The sequence below is a fragment of the Podarcis filfolensis genome, assembly GCF_964270895.1.
Source record: "Podarcis filfolensis genome assembly, chromosome: 5".
In the NCBI taxonomy this organism is placed as follows: domain Eukaryota; kingdom Metazoa; phylum Chordata; class Lepidosauria; order Squamata; family Lacertidae; genus Podarcis; species Podarcis filfolensis.
The window spans coordinates 74,198,072-74,207,888 of NC_139608.1; the positions used below are offsets into that span (position 1 = coordinate 74,198,072).

Below are 9,817 nucleotides of genomic sequence, written 5' to 3' on the forward strand. Positions count from 1 at the left end.
TGTGGGTCACTTTTTCAGTCTGCACTGCGATATTCCTCTCAGACTCTGCTGAGGTTACCTGCACTTTGCCAAAGGCAGAGGGAGTGGAATCCGGGAACTGAATTCTCATTGGAGAGATATATTACAAAGTATGTTTGCTTTAGGTCCATTAAAATTATCCTCTCCCTCACGCCAGTTTTGGATTTTGTAGGTTTCGAAGATAAATGCTTTGGGTGGTGTTCAACTAAGATTTACCCTTTCTGTGCCCCTCTCTGGGAGAACAGCCAGATAGCGGGCCTATCTATTGCACTGCTACTGCATGGAATTTAGCCATGAGGAAGCAGCCTCTGTAGTCTGGACTGTAGCTCAATATTAGAGCACCTGCTTTGCATGCAGAAGGTCTCAGGTTCAATCCCTGGCTTCTCCAGATAGGTCTGGAAAAGATTACCTGTCTGAAACCCTAGAAAACTGCCACCAATCAGTGTAGACAATACTGAGCTCTATAGGACAGTGGTCTGACTTGGAATAAGGCAGCTTCCTGTGTTCCAGAGCATGACAGAATGAACACGGCTGAGTTAGACGTACTAATTTCAGTGGGTCTGCTCTGAGTAAAAGTTAGTTGGATACCACTCTTCTGTTTTAAACCCTTTCAATGAAATTGCAGATAAGAGCAAGATAGAATTGCAGGGGAAAAGGTCCTGGGAGCAAGTCTACTTTTCTACACAGAGATTCCACCTCTCCAATCTTGCAACGTAAAACACTGTTTTCTGTCCCACTCCAAGCACGTTTTGAGTGGCGTGGGTCACAAATGCTGCCCGTGCATGGAATTCCTCCAACTTTGTCATTCCTCAGGAACCCATCTTTGAAGGAGAACTTCAACATTTCTTCCGCGTCTTTACCACTTTACTGTAATATCTGACAGGAATCCCAGAAGGCCCAATGAGGTAAACATCGAATAAGTAGACTGTGCCTGCTTCAAGCCCGCTGATGGTTTCGGTCGTCACGGCTCGCCGGAGATTGAGATCGTGGAAGTATTTGCATAGCACCTTGTCGCCTTTTTGCCTTGACTCTGGCCCTGAGCACCTGTCAGCGTTCCTGGTTTCCATCCACACCTGGTCCTCCTCGATCTGTTTCTTGTAGACGCAGTACTTGCTCATCTGCTGTGTGCCCAGCCAGGCGATGGTGACCGAATTGCAAGTCCTCAGCTTGCTGAATGACTTGATTTTCAAACTCTCTGGCAAGACTGGGAAGAAAGGCCTGTGGAAGAGAGAGGACACCTGTACCTTCACAGATGCGTTTGAAGGTTCTGTGGAACCCAAGTGCACCAGGTAAAGGTCTCCCGGCCTTCCCTTCAGCATGAAGTGCCTCAAGCCGGCAAAGGTCTCTGACATGAGCACTTTCCCACCTCTGGCTATCTCGACCTGTATTTGGCCACTGCAAGACTGAAAAGCAAACTGAACCTGCTTTTGCACAGCCTGGTACTGCAGATCATGGAAAGCTTGCTTCCTCCCATCCAGGGTGAGTTGAATCACCTTCCCATCCTTTAGGATGGTGACTTTGGGCTCTGGTTCCTCGAGGGTTCGGGCAAAGGTTCCAGTGTAGGCAGCACTGGCGTTGGTGAGGAAGTTGACCACAAACACATCAAAGTAATACTGAGTGCTGGGTCTCAGGTTGGTGACTGTGTAGGTCTTCTTGGTGCCAACACATATTTGCCTCACCTCCCCATTGCCAGCTTTGCTAACAAGGCTCAGTTCGCCGTTGGGCGAGATCATCACTTGCTGAGGGTCCAGGACATATGGGGATAGTGAGAGCGCTAATGCTTGCTGCGACGTCACCCCAGAAGGTCTTAGGGCTGTTTCCGCTGCGCATAAGCTCTTGTAGTTATGCCTTTCATTTACCAGAAGACAATACTGGACATTTTCTTTGTGCTGCAGGGCTGTTGAACTCTGCTTCCAAGCCAGGGTTACCGTGGTGTGGCCAATGCCGACGACATCTATGCGTGGATCTGTTGGGAGTTCTGGATACAGGTGCTCAGAAGTTGTGTCTGTTGTTAGATACACCGTAATTTGGGTATCTCTTTCAATGGACAGGAATTCCAGCACGTAGACAGCGGAATAGTAAGATGTCCCCGTGTATGTCTCCACGGAATTGCCTCTGTAGCCGAAGAGAGTAGACACGGTCTTCATGGTCTTTGGAAACTTTAAGGCTTCCTGAACGTCCAAATCATCTGTCAATGACATATGGAAATGCAAAAATATTTAAAGTCACACTTCTTTGGAGGATGGGCAAAAATGTTCAGCTAGGTTTGGAGAACATTTTTCAGACTGAAGGCCTTGTTCCCTTCTGGGTGTCAGGGACTGGGCAGAGGAGGAATGGTGGAGACCACTTCCCCAGCTTGACCCTTCCAGGGAGAAGGAAGAGGAAGGCAGTTTAGGTTTACAACAGGGGGTTGAGGGAGGTCACAGCTCAGAGGCAGATGAGGGGGAAAGTTGAGAAATAATGGGAGAAAAGGAGGAGGAGGAGAAGGAGGAGGAGGAGGAGGAGGGGAAAGAAACACCAAGGGGATGACAGCTGATGGACACAGTGTCTTTAGAAAGCATTCCATACCCCCCCTCCCAGAACCTGGCGAGCCTTGAAAGTAGGAGAGCAAAGAGCTCAAAGACAGAGGGCACATAGCAGTACCCATAGGAGAGACGATGAGAGTGACAAATGAGGAAGTGGGAGAGATGGGGGTTGGGGTGGAGATTCACTTGGGACAAATATACCAGTATTTTTTTCTGCTGTCGGGAAGGAAAAATAGAGCCGAGGGATGAATCAACCATTATGAATGGCTAGCTAACATTGATGACCCTCCTAATCCATGGCCTTGCATGTATCTCTTACCACGTGCTGCTTTTCCAAGGTAGTTTGCTGAAGTCTTATGGACACGGATGCTCCACTCAATGGGGACATCGCACGGAGTCACTCTCACAGTGAACGGTGCAGAGGTCCTGCCTTTCTCTAAAACAAAATAGTACCTTGGAAAGAAGGGAGAAGAAGAGTCCTTGAGAGTCATTGTACACTGTAGGGACACTAGAAGGGACATCCCTAGCAAGTCCGAGAAGATGCATACAGCATCAATGAGCTCTTCCCATTCACAAGTCTGGGAACTACAGCAGTGGATACTGAGGTGGGGCTGTGCCACTCACCGGACCACCAGGTAACATCTCAGCTCAAATCTGCAGACAACTTCATAAAACTCACAGCAACCACAATCCCAGTAGAGGGCCTCTTGCAAACTACGGCTACACATGCACAAGTCTTTTATTTTGTGACTGCTGAGACCGTCTGGGAGATTTGTAACATTGTCTGATCACGTAGTCGCATGCCTCACATCCAGACTTTGTGAAGGTAGAATTTGTTTTCAAATGCTTTGGATGGGTGATTTCTATGTGATTAATAAGGTGTTGTTTTTAATGCGAGCCCCAGTTTTTAGCAAGGATACTTATAAAATGGATTTTGTAAGTCCATTTGGAATAAATATTTTAAAACTCAACCCGTTGCTTCAACTGAGGATAGATGCCATATTTTAAAACCACAACCAATTATCCCAATTTATTCTTTTCACTTTTACTGCCCCTCTGAGAGTTCTTCTATGTGCTCTTGCGGTCATGCTATACATTATGTAACCTGGTAGCATTTACATGGCCTTGCTCCTCTCCCATTCTCTGCAGTGCCTGTGTCTGAAACAAAGCAGCTGGCTTTCATGTATGAATATGCATTGGATTTACAGGTGCTAATGTGATGAATTGGTGTCTCGGGGGAATAGCAGAGGATTACTGGTGACAGAGCAGAGAACCTCCTTGCAAAAATGGTGATAATAGAGAACTTCACATTCAGCTGCATAATACTGTTACTTGTAGAAGCAATATATAATAGAAATATCATGAAAAACCATATATTTCTTCAAATGAGATCTCTGTGATCCCTGCATTGTAACCCACAATGGGAGTGTTCCAGTTGAGGATTGCAGCCAGTCGGCCACACTTTCTTTTGGGACATTGTAAGTTGTTAGGGGCTCATGCAAGCCAGTTTCTTCTCCCTGCTTGTTTTTCTTTCCCAACTCTCACTCAGTTTTCTGTGGCTCCTATGAGATAACTGAGGAAGCTAACATTTGCAGGGTTTGTGTTTGGCATCACTGCATTCCTCAGGAATACGTCCCTCTAGACTTGGCTCCAATTAAGATTTGGCTCCCTTAAGTTCTGCATTCACAGGAATGATTCCCTTACCCCCAGTACAAATAGAGCTAGCATTTTGTCAGATGTGTGTCTGATTATCTATTCTTGAGGCAAGTATACGTAAACAGCACAGATCACTTTAATTTCTGGAGATGAATAATGAAGAACTTTGTCCATCATCCCACCAACTGGAAGAGATGGAGTCTGCTGCTAAGGAATATGGTGGTACCGTATTTTTCCGTGTATAAGACACCCCTACGTATAAGACGACCCCTATTTTTTTTAACCCAAAATTAAGAAATTAAGTTGTTTAGCTTTTTGGGGGGTTGGGGGAGGTCACTTCTGCCAATCACTCACCCACCTGCCTGCCACTGCCAATCGCTTGCCACAGCCACTGTCGATTGCACACTTCACCGCAGTCACCAGTTGTCTGCCCACGTTGCCGCAGCCACCAATCACTTTCCCAATTTCCGCAGCCACAGCCAATCACCAGCAGGCCTTGCCGCAGCCACCAATCACCCACCCAATTGCCGCTGCCAATCTCCTGCTTGCTGCTGCCATTAATCGCATGTCCCCCCTCTGCATTCACTATCCGTGTATAAGACAACACCCAATTTTTGCCTTTTTTTTTTGCAAAAAGCGTTGTCTTATACACAGAAAAATACAGTACTTATTTCTGGAGGGTATGCACACAATGGAGCTATTTTGTTAGTTGTTTAAGCTTGCTCTTCTGACTGCTGTAGACCGACAGTGTATAATTTTGATCTTAGATGGGGTGTGTTGCTTGTTGCAGATTTCATATTTTACCAGGATGCAACAAAAGGATGCACTCTCTCTGGTATTTCAGGGTTGTGCATTAGATGACGTCCTGTGTGGTTAGCAGATTTTTGTAAACAAGTGCTTGCTCTCTCTCCCCCCCCCCCCCCTTGATGGTTAGTGGCTCTTTCCTTTTCTAAAGAAAAGCAGAGGAATACGTTTGCTGCAGGAGTCACTGGAAGGAGGCGTTCAAGGCGCCACCCAACCATCTTAGGGAATCCACTCTGGATTTGTGCTGGGTTTACTCCTCAGCCTTTTCTTCTCCCGAAGATGTCCTGCAAGCCAGAGGAGGTTTAGGGTGTGGTGTGACTGCAAGAATTCAGATGAAATGAAAGGACATATAAAGCTCCCTTTACCTTTTGGGTATATCTTCCAAGAGGTGCACTGTGGTTTCCTTGCCATCTGCGAGGATGAATGTATGATAAAAGTTGAGGAGCTCACTCTTGAAGCTTTGCTGTATGCTGTGCACTACCTCTGTCGAATGGCAGAAGTACATGGCCAAGAGGAGCACTGGGGGCAGGCAAGCCTGGGACCCGGACATTGTGAGCGCTGTAACAAGCAAGGAACACATTAACAAGGCTGGAGAAACAAAAAATTTTTTTCCTTCCAGTAGCACCTTAAAGACCAACTAAGTTAGTTCTTGGTATGAGCTTTCGTGTGCATGCACACTTCTTCAGATACACATGAAAGCATGCACACGAAAGCATGCACACGAAAGCTCATACCAAGAACTAACTTAGTTGGTCTTTAAGGTGCTACTGGAAGGAAAAAAATTTTTATGTTTTGACTATGGCAGACCAACACGGCTACCTATCTGTAACTGGAAGGCTGGAGAAGATTTCTTAAATTCTACACCATGCTATTGAGAAACGACAGATCACAGATGACAAATAGCTCAGCCAGACCCTATTTGAGTTGAGTTTCATATCTAAACATACAGCAGGACATCTACTGTGTGATGCCTCCTCCGGCTGTTCAAACATACCTATTTATTAAAGCTTTCCATGGCCTGTGATCCCAATTGAATGGTTTCTAACTAATGCCGTTTTGACATGTTGTTTTTATTGTGTGTGTGTGTGCATATGCATGCCAGACCCTCCAAGTGTCCCTATTTTCCAGGGACAGTCCCTGATTTAGAGAAGCCGTCCCAGTTTCTGATTTGATCCCGGAATGTCCCGCTTTTCCTTAGGACATCCCTATTTTCATTGGAGAAATGTTGGAGGGTATGGCACACACACACATATACAGCCCACATATGATAGAAAGACTGGTTTATAGGAAATTGCCTTGTTGTACATCACCTTGGTATTATTTGAATGTGGGGCAATATGTCAATCATTTGAAAGAAGGAAAACAATATTCATACCCTGGTGATGATGATGATTAAAATGTATATACCGCCCTATACCTGCAGGTCTCAGGGTGGTTATAATAAAATATCACAATACAAAAACACAAAACACATGATAAAAATACAAGCAAAAACAGCCCAGTGATCCTCTGTCCCCAACACATTTTTAAAAGGGAATTGGATGTCAATCTGCCAAAGGCCTGGTTAAAGAGGAATGTTTTTGCCTGGCACTTAAAGGTGTATGATGAACCAACTGAACCTCCCTGGGGAGAGCATTCCACAGATGGGGAGCCACTGCAGAAAAGGCCCGTTCTTGTGTTGTCACCCTCTCATGGAAGAGGCACACGAAGAAAGGCCTCAGAAGATGATTGCAGGGTTTGGGTAAGTTTATATGGAGGGAGGCAGTTCTTGAGGTATTTTGGTCCTGAGCCATTATTGGTTCTTAGGGGTGCTAAATATTTTCCAGCCTGTGGGCCCCAATCCCTTGCAGACTGGGTGCACTGGGTTTTACATCATTGTCTTTGAATGGAACTTGGTTTGGGAATGTTTTGAACTAATTGTCTGGATGTGTCCCAAGGTAGATAGAAGAGCACTGGAGTTAAGGTTAAATTATGGTTGTGTGTGTTGCTGTCAGGGAACCAGGCAGAGGGCCTTCTTGGTAGTGGCGCCCGCCCTGTGGAACGCCCTCCCATCAAATGTCAAAGAGATAAACAACTATCTGACATTCAGAAGACATCTGAAGGCAGCCCTGTTTAGGGTAGTTTTTAATGTGTGACATTTTAATGTATTTTTAATCTTTGTTAGAAGCCGCCCAGAGTGGGCAGGCTACAAATAATAAATTATGATGATGATGATGATGATGATGATGATGTCACCTAGCACGAGTGACGTCACAGGCACTGTTCAATAGGCACTCCCACAGACACATCCCAGGCAACACATCCAACCACAACTGGTCCCACTTGCCACGGAAAAGAGCTGCATTTTCTATGGCAGAGTGCTGGGAATTTGTGATGTCTGGATGCTATATAACGAAGAAGCAAATGGCAGCAAGTTTCTCACAACATAAACTGGTCATCTGGAAAGACCATTGCTTTAATTGATTAAGAGAGAGAGAGAAAATAGAGCAGCGTATGGGTCAGAGTGGGGAAAACTGCTAACTTCTGACAACCATTGTAGCTGCAGAACAAAGTGTCGGTAGGTAGGGGGTGCTCTTAGAACAGTATCAATTTTGGGAGAAAGCCTCTTTAAACTGAACTGTAACACACAGTCAATAAATTAGCAAATTTGATTCACAAACAGTGGGAGGAGAGAGAATAAGCCATAAATACAGAAGAACAAAGAAACGACGTTTATTATTTAGCAGGTTTTTTTTTTTAAAGATCAGTAGATCAAATCCACTAACTGTTAGAATTCTGGTTAATATTTATGGGTCTGTAGTAGTATCACTGCACTACATCTGAATTTGTAAGTCTGATGCTTGTCAGTGATGTATCGTAAGAACAGGCAATTTTCATCAGCCACAAAATGTGGCATCACATTCTGTCCTACACCTGAAAAGCGATAGCATTTATGTTGCCTTCAGGATTTAGGATGCCTTCATAAAATGTGAAGCAGGGAAGTAAATGGTTCATATATATATATATAAAAACCTGTCCAAATATGAATGAATGATGCTTGCCAAATTCTTTTGCATCTCAATCACCTCAATAAGAATAACAGTATATTAACATTCTCATTATGTACTGCTATATTCCTTTGGCAGTTTGTTTGCTCAAACCATATCTTATAAAGTCAACATAAATACTCAAACTTCTAAATCGACATGAACTTTAGGTTTTCCATACTTTAAAGGTAAACAGCGGTCACAGATTGCATTGATCCCCAAGCCTTCTTGCCTGGTAAAGAGAGATATTGTAGGCTGACCCGAAATAGAATAACATCCCCATAAACCTACAAACCTATAAACAGATTCTTGGCAGTGAAAATATATAAATAAACACAAAATAAATTGAGAGGGAGGAACCCAACCATTTTACTGCACTTACCTTTAGACAGATGCTATCCTGGCAACTTTCTCTCTGTGCAGAAATCCAAATGAAGCGCTCTGACCCAGACTTTTTGAGATCTTTGCTGGCAGATGAAAAACTGGGAAACCTGTTTTTATAGGACCGAACTGACTTTTCCATATGTTTCAAGCAGAAGGATTAAAAATATAAAAGCTTTTAGTTTTATAGGCGAAGAGAGAAAAGTTCTTTTGTTTTTCTTTAAGCCTCTGCAATATGGATCTCCTCAAAACCAAACGGTCCCCTTCCTATACCTCTTGTACAAATATATTACAACTTTGTATTTTGAGAGCAATTTTCTTCTTCTTCTTCCTTGCGGAAAGTGGCAGGCAGGCAGCTCAGCTAGAAAGGAGCGCCATGCCCCACGGGTGGCTGCTTAGAGAGTGGGTCTTTGACAGAAATGCAAAAGCGTGTCTGTGTGGGAGGTGTGTGTGCTCATTTAACCCTTTTGTAGTATTAGGTAGCCTACAGCCTGGCTGTGTCCCCGCATAATTTCAATTGGATGGGCAGGGACCTATCCTACTTCTAAAGTGTTCTGCCACCAGAATTGCATCAGAGTCATTTGGAACTGGAGAACTCACTGTTCTTTGACATTAAATATCAACAAATGTGAATAAGTGGGTGGATTAAAAACAACAACACACACACACCTGTTGTATACATCTAAGCCCAAGCCTAAGGTTTGTAGAATGGGCACATAGGATGGAGAATCAGATGGAAATTAAGAAGACCCTGGTGAGACAAAACTATCATATTAGAAAAAAAAAGGGTTTCAACCCCCATGATTCAGAGCAATGACACTCCTAAAAGTATATTGTGATAGCTTCAATAATAATAAAATGGGTTTATCAGACCTGTAGGAATTATATTTAATTAAAAGTTAAAATAATTTGCAGCTGGATTCTAAGCATGTAAGACCCATTTGTTCAATGGGACTTACTTCCAGATAAGTACACATAGGATTATTATTATTATTATTATTAAATAAATAAATAAATAAATAAATTTCAGCTGAAGATCATAGGGCAATTCACAACACAAAAATACAAAATGAGAACGCAAGATACATAATAAAACAAACACAAACCAGCCAACCAACCCCCCCCCCCATCAACATATTTAAAAGGCCAACATTTTTGTTGGTGCCTAAAAATATGTAATGAGTGTTTCAGGTGAGTCTCTCTGGGGAGAGCATTCCACAAATGAGAAGCCACTTCAGAAAAGGACCATTCTCATGTTGCCACCCTCCAGATCTCTTGTGGAGGGGGCACACGAAGAAGGGCATCAGATGATGCTTACAAATTCTGGGAGCAGTTCCTAAAGGGAGAGGTGGTACTTTGAGGTATTGTGGTCTTGAGCCATATAAGGATTGATGGGTCAAAACCAGC

At 43.8% G+C, this 9,817-nt stretch overlaps 1 protein-coding gene across 1 annotated transcript; it reads right to left on the bottom strand.

Annotated features, from left to right (window-relative positions):
- Positions 1-433: 433 nt before the first annotated feature.
- LOC310762936 (protein NDNF-like) lies at positions 434-8,782 on the bottom strand. Its single transcript, XM_083614771.1, has 4 exons — positions 8,412-8,782; positions 5,369-5,561; positions 2,863-2,996; positions 434-2,206 (listed from the first exon to the last, which is right to left on the bottom strand). The coding sequence occupies exons 2-4, from the start codon at positions 5,551-5,553 to the stop codon at positions 855-857; spliced, it is 1,671 nt and encodes a 556-aa protein (XP_083470897.1). The 5' UTR covers positions 5,554-5,561; positions 8,412-8,782; the 3' UTR covers positions 434-854.
- Between the last annotated feature and the right edge of the window lie 1,035 nt (positions 8,783-9,817).